The sequence below is a fragment of the Mus caroli genome, chromosome 4 (genome assembly GCF_900094665.2).
Source record: "Mus caroli chromosome 4, CAROLI_EIJ_v1.1, whole genome shotgun sequence".
NCBI lineage: Eukaryota > Metazoa > Chordata > Mammalia > Rodentia > Muridae > Mus > Mus caroli.
Genome location: NC_034573.1, coordinates 101,929,641 through 101,952,092, shown reverse-complemented (window position 1 = coordinate 101,952,092; position 22,452 = coordinate 101,929,641). Strand labels below are relative to the sequence as shown.

The window sequence follows — 22,452 nt, the reverse complement described above, 5'->3', positions numbered from 1 at the left end:
CAGCTTTATACCTGTAATGTAAGTAACTCTAACTAGCACTTTGGGTTTTGTCCCAATAACATCAAGCTGTTTACAGTTTTCTCATCTTATCTTACGTTAACAAAAAAAAAAAAAAAAAAAAAAAAAAAAAAAAAAAAAAAAAAAAAAATCTGTTATTTGCCCATTTATTTTTTATCTAAGATTGTGGTCAGAGCTGGGTCTATACTTGTCTGCAGTCTCAGGTGAAGTAGGATGATCTCAAGTTTGAGACCCACCTAGGTTACAACCTGAGAACCCATCTCATTAAGATTCAGATTCAAAATCTAGTGAGATTCTAAAAATCTTCCCTGGGACCTCTCTATATGTAGAAAAAGTTCCTGCTCTTATTGCTTTTAAGTCACATTATACAATAGGGATCTGTGTATAAAGTGTTCTGTTACTAGCTAACCTCAGAATTTGTCAGACTAAGGAAATCTCTCAGACACTAAGTAGACATGTGATAAATATTTATAACTCTTAACTGAATAATCATACTTCATAGTTAAAAGCAAGAAAGGTTATAAAGCTGATGAAGATGTTATTATGAGAAGTCAGAAAAAATATAAGAATTCATAACAAACTGGAACTGCTTCAGTCAGTACTGTAAAGTTCTCAAGAAAAGACAGAAAGAACTGTGAATACTCTCACCAACAAGGGCTCTCAAATCAAATCAGTTGGAAGCAGTTTTCATTAAGATGGATTGAATGTGGCATCGTGAGAAACACTTTATCAAATGTAGTGTTTTACTTAGTGATTAACTATATACCAGTTGATGAAGCTCCCTAAATCCTTTGTAATCCTACCACTCCAATAAACATTTAATGAGTATATAAGTTCAAAAAGCCTAGTAGAGGATTTAAACCTTCAATCTTGTTTTTATTTACTCTTGGAACTCAATTTCTCAATTCAAGTGAAGAAAGCTGGTGCTTGAGGCTCATCTGTTGCCCTGGTAAAATTAATGTGCTCCTAAAGTTTAAATTAAACATGATATTTAAGAGGAAAGAAATTTAAGCAAAGTGCCACAGTAACAGTCACACTTCTTAAAATGTCTAAACATCAGCAAATTGTTTTCTTAAAAATGACTGAGAAATTAAAAAAAAGAAAAAAAAGGTTTGTCCTAACTTGGAGATGTAAAATCTGAAAAAGAGAGATGGACTTTTGTAACTGTGTCTTGCAGTGCAGTAGAGAGCAGAGATGTATGCACGTGATGGTGCAGCACACACCCTGCTTGCCTGTGTTAGAATGCATGATCTTTTATTGGGCTTCTACTATTTACTACTGATGTCTCGTTGGAAAAGTAATACTGTTTTTTTTTTCCTGAGTTTTCTCATCTTTAAGATGAGAATAGAAATACTAAATGCCCCTATGTCATTAGTGTATAACACTGCTCAGAAAGTGATTTATAAGTCACATAATATCATAGAAATATGAAGCAGTGTTACTACTCCTATGCTGTCAACAAATACATGAAAGTAAATAGGTTAGCCATAGTGGAATGTGCCTGAGTTCTTAGCACTTGGGAGGCAGAGGCAGAAAGATCAGACTTCAAAGCAAGTCTGCCACCCGGAAAAAAGGGTAAAATAAAACTTATTTGATAACGGTAAAAAGTGTACTAATTTAGAATAACTGGGAACAATTTATCCAAATTGGAAAAGAGGAGTGAACAAAGCTCGAGAAAGAAGGGAAGGATGAAGACAACTGAGCAGGGCTGAGAGGTTAGTAAGCGTTGATATGACTCAATAAGCAAAACATTTAATTATATGTGTCAGTGAATTGCCTCTGCTAAAACACCTAGACACTAACTAATAAAAGCAAACGATCAATTGTTTCATTAGAAACATCCAGGAGTTAATAAATAAGAGCTTATATTCATCCAGAGATTATCAGTCTGAATAAACCTACACGACAATTTAATAAAAGTTCTTTTGTGGCAATAAACTCCAAATTTAAGCATCAGCATTTAAAGTCATATATGAAAGATATACTTTTGAAATGAAACTGAAAAAGGATCTAGGTTAACTGGGGAATTGGAATTTTGGAATTATCACATATTTTTTTAAGTGACAGCCATATTGTGACTCAGTAAGAGAATTTCATTATTTTGAAAAATGTATGCATAAGATTTAAGGAGTATTAATTTGCTTTGAAATGGTTTGGTCAAAGCCTAACAAATATACAAGATATCCTAAATATTTTTGTAAAGCTTAAAATTTTGAACTCCAAAAGCTTAGTTGTTATAAACATTAAAGTCTGTATGAAATTTTCACTATGTGTTGATTAACCACTCTTAGAAAAATACCCAAAAGATGACCCGTGATGTCACAAGGGCATGTGTTCCACTATGTTCTTAGCAGCCTTATTTGTGATAGCCAGAAGCTGGAAACAACCTAGATGTCCCGTGACAGAAGAATGGATATAGAAAATGTGGTTCATTTACACAATGGAATACTATTCAGCTATTAAAAAAAGGACATCTTGAGTTTTACAAGCAAATGGATGAACTAGAAAAGTATCATCCTGAGTGAGGTAACTCAGACCCAAAAGGACACGCATAGAGTTGCCCATCCCACAGTCATATCTCTGACCCATAACTGTTCCTGTCTGAAAGAATTACATGGATGGAAATGGAGAGGAACCTTAGGAGAAGAAGGTCCAGCGACAGGCCCAAAGTGGGACCCAGCTCTAGGGGAGGTCCCACAGCCTGACATTATTACTGAGGCTATGGAAAGTTCACAAAAAGGAATCTATCATGGCTGCCCTCTGAAAGACCCAACAAGCAGCTGAAAGAGTCAGATGCAGATATTTGCACCCAACCAATGGACAGAAGCAGCTGACCACTATTGTTGCATTAGGGAAGGCTGAAAGAAGATGAAAAGAGAAGGACTTTCAATTAATCTGGATCCCCCCGAGATCTCTCAAACAGTGGAACACCAAACAGACAGCATACACCAGCTGATATGAGGCCCCCAATACACATATAATAGAGGACTTCCTGGTCTGTGTTCATTCAAAGATGATGCACCTAACCCTCAAGAGACTGGAGGCCCCAGGGAGTTTTGAGGTCAGATGGGGTGGGGGGTGGGGGCATCGATGTAGAGAAGGGGTGTGGTGGGGAGGAGGTGTGGGATGTGGAACAGTTGGAGGGTGTAGGGGGCGGTGTGGGGAGTGGAATATGGAGCATAAAAAATAAATTAAAAATAAAATAAATTTTCTTAAAAAGTACTGTTTTGTATGTATGGGTTGGGAAATAAACCAGGACCTCGTATATGTGAAACATACTATATCAGAAAGTTACATCCTAAGTTCTGAATAACGCAGTTTTAATTATTTTCTGCTTGTTAGTATTTTCCGTTTTCAATCTGAGAGTGATTAAAATAAAAATTTATCGTAAAAATGTACTGATCTGAGGCCTGTGGAGATGGCTGAGCCAACATACTTAAGTCTGATCTCTGCCACCCATGTGAAAGACTGGGATACTTAGGCAGCCTGTTGTCCCTATAAGTAAGGCAGAGAGGGAAGGCAGGCTCTCTGGGTCACCTCTTAGTCCAGTATCCACGGAGCATATAGTACCAATCCTTTGGAAAGTTAGCAGTTAGCCTGTTTAGAACTTAGACTGGCATTGAACTGTAGTGCTTGTCTTTAAGTAAGCCTTGTTTATTTCATGATAATCCCTAAAGAACAAGACCAGTGATGCTAGTTGTTCAAATGTGCTGTAAAATGTGTCCTTTAAGTGAAAACATAAACACATAAAAGTATTTTAAGAGAGAAAAATATGTATTTACTTAACTTTTATTGCAGAATATTGTTGTAATTGTTTTATTTTATCATTAGCTTCATAAAAGGCATCTAATATGGGTTCTGGGAACCAAACTCTACTTCTGTATTAAGGGCAGTCAGTATACATCCTTAACTGTGGATTCATCTCTCCAATTCTTAATTACTTGTTCTTACTTTCTTAGTGTCTTTAATCAGAATTAAACGGGGGGTGGGAGAAGATAGCTTAAGGTCAGCTTAATAACTCAGTGAGACCCTTTCTGGAAGTTAAAAGCTAAAGGGGTTAGAGGTGTTGCTGGGCTCCAATTCAGTCAGTAGTAGAACTCTTGCCTACCTTACAGGAAGTAGGCCCAATTCACAGAATAGCCAAAACAAACAAACAAAAACTCAAACTATCAAATCACAAAGAAAAATTCCATGACAAAACAAGTACAGCAACCCTGCCCACCCCCCTGCCCCCCAAAAAGCAAAACAAAACAGCAACCTCCCACCTCATCCTAGAACTGTATGAATAGGTAGTTATTATGTATAGTGCTTGGGACAGAAGTATGGCAGAAGATGTTTCTTTTAGAGTTTGGAATGTTTGCATAGTCTTTATTGTTTGATTGTCCCTAATTCAAATATTGGAAATTCAAGTTTTGAGATTCATGTGGCTGAAACAATTTGTACTTTGGAGCAGGATGGATTATGATTTTTAGGTTAGGGATGCTGACTCTGTATACTTGGCACTATAAGATTTTAGACATTCACTGAGGGCTTTAGGATATAGTTTTCACAGATACATGAGGGCTACTCAAAAGGAAAAAGCATTTTGGAAAAGGTCTAAGAACAAATCTCTATCAGGAGGTTTTCATTCATATAACTGACAATATGAGCATACAGCCTGGTTCCTTGTAAGCATGTCTATAAACTCCAATAAGACTCAAGTTACAAGTCTCTGCAAAGGCAAAAGACAACACTATATAATGCCCCAATTGAGATGGGCATCTTGATGAAGATTAGGTTAGTAGGAGAATGGAACAAAATCAAGACTTCAATCTCAAAAGATTGTAAAAAATATTAAACACTGTCTCATACCAGGGGGCAAAAAATGCAGTACAATTCTAATCAGAATACAAAAAGCTGTACTCACGTCTCGGGCTTTCACATAGAAGGCCTCTTGGAAAGCAGCTTCTAATGAGCCAATAAAAAATACAGGATGGCAGTCACCATATCTATAGGAAAAATTATGTATGTTAATAAAGAAATGTTTGAAATTCATACCAAAGTCATACAAACTGAATAAATGACAGACAAGTAAATGCTGTGCTAATATCTAGTACAGACCAAAACCCAATTAACCTGCTTCAATGTCTGAATGACATCTGTGAATTTTAAAAATTCTTCTTGGTCTATACAAATATATTAGAACACTGGAATTTTTACAAATAAGAAAATATATATGATAAGTGCTATGAAACTATGACACAGCAAGCACTTCTTGGCTAATTAATTTTATTACATTTTGGAGTTACACTAACTTTTTCCTCATTTTAATTAATTTATTTGACAATACTATCACAGAAGAAGAAAGCTAATTCTTATGTTTCCATGTTATAGTATTAACATTAAAAGAGGAATATCATTTATATCAGAATAAAAATTAAACATTATCTTTAAACACTTCAGTAAACTCCAAAATATATAAAGAACTTATGAAAAGTCTTAAAAAGAAATGCTAAAAAATCCAAAAACAAAAGTTAAAAGAAAAATTCACTTACATTTACATTTTAATTATCTTTTAATTTAATATTGAGTAAATGCTTTTTGTTTGTTCTAGGTTATACTAAAAATTAGTATGATATATCCTTGTCCTTTGAGGAACATAAGACACTACAGGAGTGATCCATGTATTAAACTTTTATAAATATACAGGGATAAACTGTATTTCTGCATTGCCACAAATGGTTTAGTAATTATATCATACTGAATAGTATGTCTTTCTCTACTAGTACTGTATGAATTGATATTGAAATCCTTTGAATACTCTATGGAGAAATGTTAAACAATTTCTAATTAAAATTACACCAAAAAAAAAATCACAGTAGTATAAGAGAACATCAATTTTATAGTTAATATCCTAACCCTACCTTGAAGAAAACTCTGCTGTAAATTGTAATAAGGCATCTCCTTCATTTTCTGCGTTTTCTGGCACTAAAAAACAAACAAAAGAAAAAACAAAAACAAAAAAAAACAAAACAAATAGACACAAAAAACAAACCACATAACATCTAATCCCACATATAAGAAATATATTTAATCAATAAAGAGGAAATAAAATTAAGTTTAGCTTCTGTGATATATCTGATGGGACATTTTTAACATACATTAGTAGATTTTATTAAGCAGAATAAAAAAGAATCATTAAGAAAATTCCAATGAATAGATACAATCCTATTAGGCATCTAAATAATTTAAATGTCAGTGTCAACTAGGATTTCAATTTTCTTAGATATCTTGTGATTAAATTATATAATATTTTTAAAGAATTCCCTAATTGGAAAATTGCCAAATTTATGTAACTATTATATCAATTTCTGTCAAAAGTAGCCCCAATTTTACCAAATGGATAGGCCACAAAAAGGATTTACGTTAGAAATCATTTTGCATATAGCATCCTTTCTTATTCTCTATCACGAATCTCATAAGTGAAAATGAGAAAGATAGCACATATATTCTACTTTGTTAATGGTAATGGTAATCTTACTACTCATCTTCACACTGACATCTCTGACAAATGGTGAACAAGTACTACCAACAGAAAGTACGCTGTTTGCCAATCAACTTCCAAGAAAAAGATAAATAGAATTGAAACTAATTATATACTGAGATGTTTACTAAACACTTTTGTCATTTTTACAAGCATTTTGAAAATCTGGAGGCTTAGTAAAAAAATCAGAATTCAACAGACTCTAGTTCTAATGAAGCAAGTCTATTTCTGAACTTACAGAAAGGGGTTTTAAAGTCCACTATTATTCGTAAGTTTAATTCTAGAAGGGAGAATTATAATGCTTTTCCCAAAGAGCTACGAATACTCACTCATTGGAGATTTTCTCAGGGTAGATGATGCCATGCCAAATACTTCTCCGTCATCCACTCCAAATTCTGAAGCATCTTCAAAGTCATCTCCATCACTATCACTAACCATATGAACATCCGTGCTTTGCTATTTAAGGAAAGTCCTAATTAGATTCAGACTGATTTTAACATATCAAATTCTAAAGTTATATAATTGCAATAAAATAAAAACTTCAAGTATGAAACTACTAAAGTAAAGCTGTTTTTTTTAATTCAAAACTTTTCATTTTAAAGCTCATTAACATTTCTAAACAAAATGAAAGGCAGTTACAAGCTCAACAAAGATAGAGATTTCTGTGGTATACTACTGTATAGTACACAAATAAATGACAAATGGGTACAACTAGAAACTCAGACAAATTTAAGCTATGAGTCTCTCAAACGGCGCACACTATGTGAATCTGGAAAACAGAAACAAGGCAGCATTCAGACTTGTCATTTCCTGACTGCAGTAATTTTCAGTAAGACAGACATTGCTATCTTATCCTTACAGTGTCATTAGGAGATACATAAAACAGATATGTATGAAATTTCAATTGAAAGCTACTAACCATGAAAAATAGTAGCATGTTTTAATTCAGTAAGGTATTATTCAGAATTTACTATGTGATTGCCATGGATAAACATACCCTACTTATTCTGTATCAAGAACATGTTGAAGTTTAACATATTATAGTGGGCCATCACTGGAAAGAGAGGCCCATTGGACTTGCAAACTTTATATGCCCCAGTACAGGGGAATGCCAGGGCCAAAAAGTGGGAGTGGGTGGGTAGGGAAGTGTGGGGGGGGGTATGGGGGACTTTTGGGATAGCATTGGAAATGTAAATGAGGAAAATACCTAATTAAAAAAATATCAGCTTCAAAATAAAAACCTGTCTGCTATTCTCTAGATTACGATACTATTCTAAAATGTTAAGATAAGACATTTGAACTGGATAATGAGTACCAATAAATGTTTAGGCTTTGTCTAAGATGAGGATCCAAGCAAAGCAATTGGCTAAATGGCAATCTTATGTTCTACATATGGCCCACAAAAATTATTCAGGAAATAAATTTTTTACCTTCTAAAATATGGTGCTATGTACTTAAGTTATAATATAACTAGAAACTATTTGACATGAGTTTAACTTAAAATTAAAGTTAATATTGTGTGTAGAGGTAGTTCTGCGTGTGTGCATTTAATGTGTGTGTGTGTATGTGTGTGTGTGTGTGTGTACATGTGTGTGGGCTAGAGGACAACTTTAAAAGTAAGACTCCTTCCAGTATGTGGTTTTCAGGCATCAAAGTCAGGTCGTCAGATGTGGCAGCAAGTGTTTTTATTCACTGAAAAATGTTGCCACCCTGCCTTTTCTTCTTTGTATCCATTTAAGAGACTGAGGACACATTTAAGAGAACTGCTGAAACATTTTAAGATACTACTATTCATTACAAAAGCCTTGCTGTTTATATGTAAAAGTAATGATTAGGATTGTATGTATCCTAATCAGCCTTAGAATTTTGTTCTACAAAGTCAAGATTTCCCCCTGGTTTAATGTATCTCATTTTTTTTTTAATTCAAAACTCTTTTCAATTTAAAAAAATCATCCATCCGTCTGTCTGTCTGTCTGTCTGTCTGTTTACTTATCTGTGTATATGTACATGCATGTACCATAGTGCACATGTGGACGTCAGAAAGAAAGAAATTTGGAAGTTAGTTCTCTCTCTCTACCATATGGGTTCCAGGGATGGAACTCAAGTCCTCAGACATGGTTTCTATATCCTCTGCCCCTCCTGTCCATTTTAAAGCAAATTGGTAGATGTCCTCTTTAAAACAACACACTAAGATGAACATCTACTATACACTCCGTGTTTCTCAACCTGAAGGTTCAATGACCTTTTCACAGGGGTCACCTTCTGCATATCAGATATTTACAATTTATAACAGTAGCAAACTTACAGTTATGAAGTAGCAATGAAAAAAATGTCATGCTTAGTGTCACCAAAACATGAGGAAACTGTATTAAAGGGTTGCAGCACTGGGAAGTATGAAAACCATTGTATAAGATGCTTTTGACTCCCCAGGTGTTTCATCCAGTCAAGTATCTGTAACATGAAGGTGTCTAAACTTTGAGGCTTAAAGAAGCACGAGCACAGAATCTGTAAGGTACCCTGCATGTTCTTTTCCGGTGTCCAGTCAGATTCATAGGCAAGTAGAAAGATACCAAGGATTAAACTGAAAAACTCCTCACTACTTCCACTAGCTTGCTTAGTAGTATTTACCACTCCAAGAAGCATCTGATTGCAAACGAAGGTTGAGGAACACAGAAAACTGGGAGTAAGCAATATCCCATATGCATTGCTTTCTTTTCTTTCTTTTTTATTTTTACTTCATTTCTCTTATTGTCTTGTATCTACTGTGTTTCTCCAAAAGGAGTCTTTAACACCATTTCCTGTAACAATGGAGCCTCAATTCATAAACAAGGGCTTAATTTTCTCTATGACACAGTATATAGTTTTTATACAAACCATGGAATTTCCTTAGAATATCAGAAAATGAAATCGTACAAAGACAACATCTTTAAATGGAGGTATCTAAAAAGCCAATTTTATTGAAAAAAAGTATATTTCAAATATGAATTATTGAAGTATCTGCAAGAATGAGCTGCTTAATTATGTATAAGGAACTACCCATCTCTTCACATTTTCTTATCAGCTACCTAACAGGTTAGGAAAAGCTTTTTTCTTAAAAAAAAAAAAAAAAGAGAGAGAGAGATAGATAAACAATCTTTCGCCCATTAATATTTGCTGATAAGAATAGATAATCTTTTGGTATCTGTCACAGTTGCAATAAAATTCTTTGAATCTTGAGAATTTATTATGATTTTAAAAATAACTAAGAAAATTTTAGATTGTTTTGTCTGTTCTATTAACTCATTCACTTTGCAAATCTCCATTACATTCTTTACATTCATTCAAAAGAAAACAGGCAGCAGTATATGATTTATGCAGGCAATTATAATGCTGAGCCATAAATGTTATGACACATATGCTTTAAGGCTAGCAAGCAGATCAGGAAAATTTCCAGGAGGAGATGATAGCCAAGTTGTTTGAAATAAAAATTTAGAACTAATACTTAACATTAAAACAAAACAAAGTGAAGCAGATGTTCCCTTTGGCAGACATGTATGGACCACTTACATGATTTAGACATCAAAGCACCACACAATGTGTGTACGAAATGAAGATTCAAAGACAGATCTCACTGCTGCGGAACACATTTGGAAACACTGGTACTGAGAAGAGTTGCACACTATATGGGAAAAATCTAGCAAAGAACTTGATATTTAAAACTACAGAATTAAGAACAGCAAAATGAATGATGGGTTTGGGGTGTAGCAGAGATTGGATTTTGAGTCCTCTCTGTGAGATGGAATTCATGCCTAACACTGTTCGGATGGACAAAAACTTGAGACCAAATAAGCCCTGGGCCTAGAGGACACTACTGATCTGCTAAAGAGACATAGCAATAAAATGACTCGTAACAACATTCTGCTATACCTAAAGATCAGTGCTTCACTCAGCTATCATCAGAGAAACTTCATCTTGAGTGGGAATTAAAACAGAGATGATAATTGGACAATGTGCAAAGAGTGAGAGACCCTGGAACACTTAGTCCTGAATGGAATCTCTTCATCAAAACCTCCCCCCTCAGAGCTGAGAAGTCTACTCCAAAGAGGACATGGACTGATTCTAAGAGTAAGGGGTGATAGAGGAAACAGTGTCCTCCAGATACAGCAGAAATTATGCATATATATAGAGAGAGACAAAAGAAGAATGCATGCAGTGTCTGAACATGTTCAAGCCAGAGGCCCAGCACTGTGAGGGGTCACAGGCTCTCATTCAAACCAAGAAGCTATCTGTAATCGGAACCCATTTGGAAAGAAAAAAACGTTCTCTCCAATAGCGTTTGAGTGGATATACTAACCACACTTTAGGGTAGACCTCATGGACAGACATGATAGTCAATACTAATTTATAGACCTTTTGTCTCAAGATTACTTTGCTTAGGCATCTTTTGTCTTAGTGTTCTTTTTTTATATGTTGTGGCTTCCATTTTGTGGGGGTGTGTTTGTGTTTCTTGTTTTGTTTGTTTTTGTTGTTTACTTTTTAATTTTTAAAGAGAAAGAAAGAAAGTGTGAATTTGAGTAGACAAGAAGGATCTAGGAATTGGAGGAGGTGAAGCTGAGCAGAATATACTGTATACCCCAAAAAAAAACTTTTAAAAAAATTTATTTGAAATTAAAAAATAATTACATCATTTCCCCCTCCCTTTCTTTCCTCCAGCCTTTCCCATCTACCCCCTCACTGGTTTTGTATTTGTTCTCTCTCTCTCTCTCTCTCTCATATTCATGAATTTTTATTGCTACATACATAGATATGCATTCTTAAATACATGAATACAATCGATGAATCCATATGTTACTTATATGAATCTGATTTCAGAGTTGACCACTTGATACTGGATAACAATTTGGGTGCTCTTTCCTGAGAAGATGGCATTCCTTATTTGCTCAGGGTTCTTGGTCTAGGGTTGAAGCTCTATGAGATTTCCCCTTTCCCTGTTAGCATGTCAATTGGTATCTTCCTCATTCAGGTCTTGTTTAGGCAGCCATGTTCAACATTGCTGTAAATTCTCTGATATTTCAGGGAGACAGAATTCTCACAGGAAATTCCATTCTTCTGACACTCATCTTTCAATTGTCTTCCACTATGGCCCCTGGGGTATAGGAGTCCTTGTGGAGATGGATCAGTTGGGCTGGGCTCCACAGGTCACTTGATCTCTGTGATTCTTTTGATTTGTTGTGGTTTTCTATAATGGTTTTCTCTCTATCTCTTCCAAGGAGAGATTTTGGTGGAGCTGTGGCCTGTACTTATCTGTGTACACTGATTTTTAAAGCTTAATTTTTAAAAGTTACATTTACCTTAAAAATGTAACTATGAAAAACTGCCCACAACCAACCAAAGAAACCTTAATTTATAATCAAAAGACTTAGAGCTACGTACCATATGATATTGCACATAAGTCTGTGTTCACTGTATAGTACACAGAACACTGTAATTGCAAAAAGTGACTAATACAAACCCCTAAAGTTCTGTGAAAAGTCAAGGACAGGACATAACATGCTACCTTACGAAAATTATTAATATAACCTAACTTCAAGAGATTAATTCAATTTCAGTCACATGGTAAGAAGCCAGTGGTGAGTGAATTCAACAGAAAAAGGAAGTAGAGAACCTTCTAGTATAGCTTACTGAAAAAGAAAAGATTTCATTTGTGGGGAGCTAGATTTGTAGGATTTATTGAATTTGATGTGGTGTGTGTCTCTGTGTGTCTGTATATACACAAGCATGCCAAGCCATATGTACCACAGTTCACACAGAGAAGTCAGAAGAGAACTTCTAGGAGCTGGTTCTCTATTTCCACTGTGTGGGTCCCAGGGATAAAACTCAAGTTGTTAGGCTTAGCTGGGCGTGGTGGTGCACGCCTTTAATCCCAGCACTCAGGAGGCAGAGGCAGATAGATTTCTGAGTTTGAGGCCAGCTTGATCTACAAAGTGAGTTCCAGGACAGCCAGGGCTATACAGAGAAACCCTGTCTCGAAAAAAACAAAACAAGCAAACAAACAAACAAACAAAAAAACCAAGTTGTTAGGCTTACTAGCAAGCACTTTTACCTGTTGAGCCATCTGCAGGAGTTTTTAGTTTTCAGTTTTGTGTAGTTTTAAGATGAATTGAGAAAAGACTAATAGAGCTGGAAATGAGAAAAAACAAAAACAAGAAAGACCTATGCCTAATAGATCATTATTAACACAGATCCAAAACAATGGATAAAATACAAACTCAGATAGTGAATAAGCCTCTCAATTAACCAATACAGATATAAGTTTAATGCTGACATAAAAATAAATATTTTTAAAATGGTGGAAAGCGAGAGTTCATAAAAATCCTAACCTATGAAAGAAATAAAAGTTGTCCAAATAGGAAAGAAATAAAAGGTCTGAGCTTGTCAAACACATGAACGTTGAGTTCATAAAAAGCAAACCCAGTTTGAAAGTATCAGCTGGGATACTTTCAAAGAACTATTGAACCAGTGTGCAGTACAACAGGTATTACTGCATTAGCATTGGGCACTGATGGGAATTAATATGTATAAGGAGATGGGTTGTTGGACAGAGCATGGCTAACTACAAGCTTATATATAATGACTAGGATAAGCATTAAAAACAATGATGAGGACACAACTGACTCCATAACATGTTTACCTCTGGTACAATGCCATAAACATCTACCTCGTGACTCGTATGTCCTCCTTACCAAGTTTTAAAACTAGAAATACCCACTCTCAAGCTTTCAGTAAACTCATGAGTTCATTTTTAAGTGCTTGATTATGTCTGAGAAGCATATATGTCTGTTGTAATATCAGGAAGAGGCTATTTGATTTGAATGTGTGTGTGTGTGAGGGTGTTAAAAAGGGTCTAATGCACCATAAGCTATAGATTCACTATGTAGTGGTATAGCTGGGTCTCCAGGTAGAACTATTTCCCATTTTCTGAGGAACCTCCAGATTGATTTCCAGAGTGGTTTTACCAGCTTGCAGTCCCACCAGCAATGGAGGAGTGTTCATCTTTTTCCACATCCTCGCCAGCATCTGCTTTCACCTGCGTTTTTGATCTAAGCCATTCAGATTGGTATAAGGTGGAATCTCAGGCTTGTTTTGATTTGCATTTCCCTGATGACTGAGGATGTTGAACATTTCTTTAAGTGCTTCTCGGCCATTTGAGATTCCTCAGTTGAGAAGTCATTGTATAACTCCATACCCCATTTTTTAATAGGATTATTTGGTTCTCTGGAGTCTAACTCCTTGAGTTCTCTGTATATTTTGGTTGGTAAAGATCTTTTCCCAATCTGTGGGCTGCTGTTTTGTCCCACTGACAGTTGTCTTTTGCCTTATAGAAGCTTTTCAATTTTATGAGGTCCTGTTTGTCAATTGTTGATCTTTTCATGAGCCATTGGTGTTCTGTTTAAGAAAATTTCCCCTGTGCCAATGTGTTCAAGGTTCTTTCCCAATCTCTCTTCTATTAGAGTCAGCGTATCTGGTTTTATGTGAAGGTTCACATACAACTGGACTTGAGCCTTGGAAAAGGATATAAGAGTGGATGAAAAGATCGGTATGACAAGAACTCCAAGTCTCTGAAGAAAAAAATTGAAGAGGACCTCAGAAGATAGGAAGATCTCCCATGCTTATGGATTGGCAGGATTAACATAGTTAAAATGGCTGTTTTACCAAAAGCAACCTACTGATCGATCTCTCTCTCTCTCTCTCTCTCTCTCTCTCTCTCTCTCTCTCTCTCTNCTCTCTCTCTCTCTGTGTGTGTGTGTGTGTGTGTGTGTGTGTGTGTGTGTGTGTCTGTTCAAAGGGCAACAGGTCCATCCTGATCCATGAGGACATGTTCCAGGATCACTAATGGATGCTTAAAAATGGTACCATACACATATATCTACAATTTTTCCCTAAATAGCTATATAGGAACTTAATGTAATTTCCAACATAACTAAAAATTTTATCATGTATTATTTTTGCATCCATAACTTTTATGTCTAAAGCATAGTGGCCAAACTGAATGAATTTCTATTATCCCTTTCATGGTTTTATGAAAAGAAGATCCATTCCCAAAGCAGATCTTAGTAACCAAAATGCAGTCTATATAGATTTTCTGCAGATCAACATGAAAATGAACTTCCACAAATTAATGCTGTTTAGATGAATTAATGACTTTTGAGTTCCTAATTTGATACAAATAATTTTAGGAAGAAAGTTTAAGAAAATGTTTTCAGTTGTTTTGTCAGAAAGATGAAGTAGTTAGAATAAAGAATAAAATGTGCCCACTCCTCATAGAATAGTAAGTAAAGGTTGCATTATAAGAAAAACAATGAACTCTCATAAATTACACTACAAAGACACATAGTCTTGGGACAAATTTATGATCAAGGAAAAACATTCATTCTAGATCAGGTACAAGGATAAAGCCATGGGTGTGCACTGTGATAAAACAAAGGCATGTTAAACTGTTGCTTTGAACTTATAATGAGCTTATAGAATGAAACAATGCTTTGAACTTACTATTGACATCCTTCTGTAATTCTCCTTTTGTGTAACATTTGGGGGGTGGGGGTGGGGTTTGGAGACAGGGTTTCTCTGTGTGGCCCTGCCTGTCCTGGAACTCACTTTGTAGACCAGCCTGGCCTCGAACTCAGAAATTCAGCTGCCTCTGCCTCCCGAGTGCTGGGATTAAAGGCGTGTGCCACCACACCTGGCTTGTGTAACATTTTATCTAAAGGTATTTTGTCTGAGAAGGAATAAGAAAGCCATAGAAAAGAAATAAAGTATGGCATTTGGGGCTCTATCCCATCCACTAAATTTATATCTGTGGCATTTTGGGCTCAGCCCTATCCATCAAATAAATATATATGACTGTATATACATATATATGTGTGTAGGTATATGTGTATGTATATAAGTACACATGTAAACATGTGAAAATGATAGATCATATGGTTGGGCCCAGCCAAAGTGTCTGCGTGTGCCCACACACATGTATCTGACTTTCTTTTTTCTCTGTGAAATTGCCAAAAGTCATCAGCTTTTAGTCCCAGAACAGAACAGTGAGAGTTAATTTGCCAGAAGCCAAAGCTTCTGACCTCAAGAACAGTACTAAGAAGTTATAAGAGGTCATCAGTCTTTGCCTATGTCCGATGCTATGCCCCTCCCTAGTACCTTACCCTGCCAGATATGGCCCCTGGCAGCGTTGTAATAAATCATAATAGTAATGATTTCTTTCCCAGCCTCTTAAGACCAACATCAAAGTTAGGCAAGGAAATATTATCTATAATTATGGAATAGAATTAAGGCAATGCCTTTTAATATCTTATGGCCCATATACACACAGACCTTCAAAGCAAATATAAAATATACCCCATCTTTTCTTCTTCTTGGTATTATTCTTTAGAGTCTGTGTGTACTGCTCTCAATGAATAAGTCATCTGCCAGCTTTCATTTTGAGTACCTTGCTGTAAGTATAAAATTTTCTAATTTAAAGTTATAGAACTTTGAAGCTCAATTCCAATAAAGGTAATAATTATATAGGTTAAAAAATCCCTTTGTTAAATCGACAATTCCATGTAAAAATCATCTTAAAAAAACCAAACTATCTAAAATCTGTATGTTGAAATGTGAAACTAACAGAACAAGAAACATTAGTAATACTCCTGCATGGAAAGTTTCTGCCTTCAAAATTTGACTGTGACATCATTCACGCTACATTAACATTACCAATTCACTGCTGTGGAGAAAAAAAAAAAAAAAAAAGAGGACAGGAAGTGGGCAGATGAGTGGAGGAATATATGCCTTCAGTTCAATGAAAAGCTGGAAAATAGGCTTACCTCTTCTGATTGCTCACGGGTCTGTACAGGTGAGGTTCTTCTTCCCACAGTTAATCGATGGCAGGGATAGGAGAGGCCTGACTCAGCAAGACACATCTGCAAAGTAATGTGCATAATTTTATATAAAATATAACTTCAATAATTTCTATTGTTTTCTATAATTTTTAAGCTATGTTAGAAAGCTATTAGCCTGGGTATAACATTATAAAGAAGGTTTTGACATTCTAAAACTTTTCACCAAGTAGAATATTCTGGTAACTCAGGCATGCTGGCACATGCCTTTAATCTCAGCACTTGAGAAGCAGAGGCAGGTTTATCTCTGTGAGTTCAAAATCAGCCTGAACTATGTACAGAGTTCCAAGACACCTGGGACTGCATATATATTGAGACATAGTCTCAAAAAAACAAAACAACAACAACAACAACAAAAAAAAACACTGTAATCAAGACTAATTTTCAACAGAAAACAGATGAGAGAAAATAGAAATCATATACTAGGCCAAATTATATATACTTGCCCTCAGTATAAATATGTTAATGGACTCATTCATAGAAGAGGATCCCTGTTCCCTAGCAAGAACATATGGAAGAATATGTACCAAAGCCCATGGTGTTTTTATGACACAGTTACAATGTTATTTATACATCAGTACTAACACACAATGTTAAGGATTGATTATAAAGGCTTACAAACCTAAAGTGTATGTAAAGAAATTACTTGGTTTACATTCTAAACACTATATAAAAAAATCTGTGCTGTTCAGCAATAACAATTAAATAACATATATTTATGTCTATTAAAGTTTATAGTACGTCTGATAGTAAATAAAATTAATTTTGAGGTTTAAATTGAAATTGGACAAGCATAAAAATCTGACTGGAGTTTAAGTTTCATAATTATCAATTCTCTTAAGGAAGTAGTCAGATTGTAAGAAAATGAACCTAAAAATTTTTGTCTGTTTCAGAATTAGTGTATCCACTCAGAAAATACAAAGTAAAAAAGTAATGTGAAAGAATTGTGTTTAACAAAACAATTTTATATGCCAACAGTTCATAATGATTATCAGTAACATATTTTTGTATTGTAGTGCATGCTACATATCATTTATTCTGTAATGGCATTTTATTCTCATGTTATTTTGGTTAACTTCTATCTACAGATTATTTGTATTTCATATCACCTAACTATGTAGGAGAATTAGAACAGTATTAAGGTAAGCTGCAGAGATCCTCAGTGGATAAGAACACTGTTCTTCTATAGGACCTGGGTGTGTACATTCTGGCATTCATGGTAAATCTACTTCTGTAGGAGCCATTGTCCTTCTCAGGCTTCTGTGTGGTATATGCACACCATACACTTACTTGCAGGAAACACTCACACACATAAAATGAAAATATATTAATTCTTAAGAACCAAACAAAACAATGTTAAGGGTAGACATAGAGCTTAGTGGAAGAGCACACATTCTGCATACTCAACTGATTTCCAGCACTCAAGACATTAACACACTTAGCCTTAAGAAGGTATATGTGCCTCTGGCAAACTGGAATGTATACATGTACTCAATTTAATGATGATGTAAATCAGTGTTTCTTTTATTATTGGAAATAGATTATGGTAACATTGACACACAAAAATTATTCTTTGGTAACTTTGGTGAGATGTAAATTAGTGTGAATTAAAGTGAAGAAATCCAAATATCTATAAATTAATACATTCATAGGCAGCAAACAATAGTCTGGAGATCATAAAACTCAAAAACCAAAATCAACTAAACTCAAAGATTCGATTCTATTATTTCATAATTCAATTCTACATTGCTTAATAAATCCTGCTTAACCAAATGACAGTAATTTTCTGATTAGATATACGATACAGACAGTGTCTGTCTTAAGGGTACATACATACCAATTGAGAAGACAGATACACAACAGATACACAATTAACATGCACAGAATCTTCTAGAGGTGAGAAAGCTGGTGGGAGTATAATTTCATGCCTATATCTTACTACATAATCAAGCTTAAATAAATAAATAAATAAATAAATAAATGAGGGAACTCTCATTCCACAGTATAACCCACAACATTAAAATTCTAGTCATTACTTTATATACCAGTGTTTAAGTTGGGGTAAAGCAGTTAGATAATGGGAAAACAGCCTTATCTCTTTGCTTTTCATAGTACTGTATTTTCTATTTGTCTTTTAGTACTCCTAAAACATAAAATATGAAAAGAACTACATCTATTTTTGTGTGTGTCTAATTTCCTTTCTGGCTGATCTGAAGTGGAAATTTAAAAGTTTTTTGGAAAAGTCAGTTGTATTGGACGGTGTTTTGCTGGGGCAAACACATGAAGGAGTGTTTTTCTGAAGTAGACACAGATGAATGGTTAAGGCAGACTCAAGAAGGAATGTTTTGCTGAAGCAGACATAGGAGAAAGGATGTTCTGCTAAAGCAAGCATGTGGAAGGACATGTAATGAAGGATTCTTTGTTAACAACACACATCAGAACTCCAAAGAAATGCACCAAAAAATTTCTGGTGGTGTGCTGCAGTTTCTTGCTACTTCCTCACTCAGGCTGATTGGCTGAATGATGTCACCTGAGACAGACTGACATGCTGAGGTAAGACATGTGCTGAGGCAAGACCCATGGAGGACATGTGATATTTGGAGGGATATAAATAGGACTCAATGGACAGTGACAGTGATGGAGGCTGAGCTAGGGTTGTTTATAGAGCTAGCTGTGCAATTCTTGTTGGTCTCACATCTTCGCTGATCTTTAATTAGCTGAGAGAAGCAGGGCCAAGAACTTTTCCTGGTGTCCCTCCCCGGATCCTCCAGTTGACAAGTCTGAGGCCTGGTGTTTTGCTAGGTAGTGCCACCACAGGTGATTTATGTTTGCTAACCTAACTCTACCAAACTGGACTGCTGATGTATCTGTAAAGTGTTTGCAAGTGTATTGAGCTGCCGATGTTAACCTGTGAACTAAACTGATAATGTCCAGACAACACAGATGGGAGTTGCTCCAAAGAACCTTTCTAAACAGGTCCACTTCTCTCCCCCTACCCCCGCATCCTTTCTTTTCCACTACCTCTGGTAGGTGGTGGGCTACAAGGGAGGTTAAAGCATTTAAGAACCATCATTAAAAGTAGACTGTCTCAGTTAGGGTTTTACTTCTTTGAACAGATACCATGACCAATGCAAGTCTTAAAAATTTAATTTATTTAATTGGTGCTGGCTTACAGGTTCAGAGATTCATTCATTCTATTATCATCAAGGCAGATCATGGCAGCATCCAGGCAGGCACAGTACAGGCAGAGCTAAGAGTTCTATCTCTTTATCTTAAGGCTGTTAGCAGAATACTGGCTTCCACAGAGCTAGGATGAGGGTCTTAAAACCCACACCCAGAGTGACCCACCTACTCCAACAAGGCCATACCTACTCCAACAGGGCCACACCTTCTAACAGTGCCACTCCCTGGGGAAAGCATATACAAACCATCACATAGATGTTTGAAAAAATTAAAGCTATGTCGATCTTTTACTCTTAAAGTGTTTTCTGATCCATTTTTGCTAAACAGATAAAACAAGTGGTATTGAGAATAGTAATTCAGAGACTATAATATACTGATCACTTGTATGAGAAATTAAGATGACTCAACTCCAAACCAAAATATTTACTCTGTGTTCCAAGTTTTACTGGACAAAAACATTACACATAAAATCATTGAAAGACTATCCCTTACCTCTATGAGAGGTTAGTCATAAGTAGAAACTATTTATTTCTGCCTTCTATTAATATGCATGCATCAATTTATCATGGGGAAAAAAGTACCTAAGTAAAACTGAGGGCACAGCCCTAAAACCTAGGAGATAACAAAATGCTTCAAAACCAAAACTTATTACTATATTCTTACAGTAATGCTGTGGGGTTTTTGTTGTTGTTGTTGTTGTTGTTGTTGTTTTGTTTTGTTTGTTTTTCAAGACAGGGTTTCTCTGTGTAGCCCTGGCTGACCCAGAACTCACTCTGTAGACCAGGCTGGCCTCAAACTCAGAAATCCGCCTACCTCTGTCTCCTAAGTACTGGGATTAAAGGCATGTGCCACCACTGCCCAGCAATAATGCTGTTTTTAAAAGGTATTTTGGTATAGTCTCATAAAAAAAAATAATGCTGTTATTTATATTCGTTAGCCCAGTTGAACTTTCATACTTAAATACATTATTGGGGAGTAATAATTTGTAAGGTGAAAATCCCTGGGAAGAAAAAGCACTCAATGTAGCCTTCATATGGTAACTCCTCAGTGGGTACCATCAAATTGAACCTAAAATTATACTAAAAATGGACATAGCTTTATTAGCTTTATAACAAATGAGAAAAAGATCATATTGGTAACTCAAACAACAAAGTCCATATAAGCTTTATATTTTAAGAATTGCACAGGCAAAAGTCAATCTGTTTAGCACTTCTCCTAATTTTATCACTAAGAAAATTGTTAGATAAGGCTTATAGTGAATAAACTCTATCTAAGGCTAAAATAGTTTTCATAATATGCATATATATATATTAATAGTAATATATTTTCATGAATTCCAGTCTTTGTAGAATTACAAGATAGCATCAAAACTAACTAGCTAAACATCAATACAGCTTTCCCATGACATCAGAGGATAAGAAGCTGCTTTATCCTAAGTATTCACAAAGACTGTCCTACTACAGGCTGTTTGTTCAAATATTTTACTTTGCAGCATAAAACACTGTGAAGGCCAAATTATCCTGCAGGAACCCCAGTCAATAATGTTTCAAGTGCTTGAAGAGCACATAGGAAGGCTGGATAATAAATAAAGATGTTACAGCCAAGTGTATGCTTGTTCATAGATACCTATCCTCACAATCTCTAGAGCTGAAAACATTTTGTAAAACAAGCTTTTAAAGACACCTTTAAAATGTTTAAAAGACAGTTACATTATAGGACTATATATTATAGGACAAATAAAAATAATAAATGGATGAATCACAGTTGTCCTAATAATATATAGACATAGTATTAAATAATATTTTCTCCCTAAGAGAGAAGGTTTAACTAACATGCCTAATACAAATTTCTATTACATAGTAGATAGATATTCAACAAGTAGGATATTATTTTGAAAATGAGTACTTGTGGCTTGAGATAAGAAATATAATTAGAGTATTGTGACTCATATACTGAGTATATATTGACTCAAAGTGTGCTAAATCACAACTACTGTACAAACAGGACTAGTAATAACAGTGCTTACATATGGAAATGTATAGAAAGTTTGAGTAAAATTATTTCATGAAATCTAACAGTGGAGCATCTGTAAGCTGACATTACATACCATTTCTTCTATGAAGGACTTTTTATTTAACAGTAAGTATGCTCTGTCAACAAAATTTTTATGTATTTAAGTTGTTTCAAATACTTCTTCAAGAGAAACTAAAGGACTATCTTGCTTATACATTGTTCCAGTCCACTAACCATGACTAAAACATAAAGATGGTGGCATCATCTAAAAAATTGAGACATGAAAAGAAAACTGAGTTTCCCCTGTTTAGTAATTCAAGGAAAACATAGGATTCAAACTTTGGCTAATTCTCAAAAGAACAGAAGATGTCTAAGTATGGACTTTTGGGGATTAACATCTATTAATTTGATAAATAAAGTGGTGTGTTAATTTTCACACAAACACACTGTAAACTGCTCAAATCAGGAATAAACTTTTAAAGTCAGTATGTCTGAGTTCAAATCCATTTCTAGAGTTCACTACAGTTAATATTTTACCTCACAAATCCACATTTTTGTTTTCCTTCTCTAAAACCTGACAGCACCTTACCTGCAGGCATTTGGTTAGAAAAGCTTACATGAGAAGACATTTGCAAATACTTCATTAATAAGTAAATACTCCTGGCAGACATCCGGCACCCTCCCAGCCGGAGGACAGTGATCTGCCCTGCAGGGAATGCCATCTTGGCTCCGGGACTCCGCCGAACTTAGTCTGCAGAGGTGAGAGTGAGGACCACAGAGGCAGACAGCTTCTGG

At 35.3% G+C, this 22,452-nt stretch overlaps 1 protein-coding gene across 1 annotated transcript in view; it reads right to left on the bottom strand.

Moving 5' to 3' along the window:
* Positions 1-22,452, bottom strand: part of Faf1 (Fas associated factor 1) — a 301,118-nt gene that overhangs the window by 115,323 nt on the left and 163,343 nt on the right. The window contains exons 9-12 of the mRNA XM_021160394.1: positions 16,390-16,485; positions 6,871-6,997; positions 5,922-5,985; positions 4,925-5,006 (exon numbers count right to left, since the gene is read on the bottom strand). Of these exons, the coding sequence (XP_021016053.1) occupies positions 4,925-5,006; positions 5,922-5,985; positions 6,871-6,997; positions 16,390-16,485 (369 nt within the window). The remainder of the gene's footprint in view (positions 1-4,924; positions 5,007-5,921; positions 5,986-6,870; positions 6,998-16,389; positions 16,486-22,452) is intronic.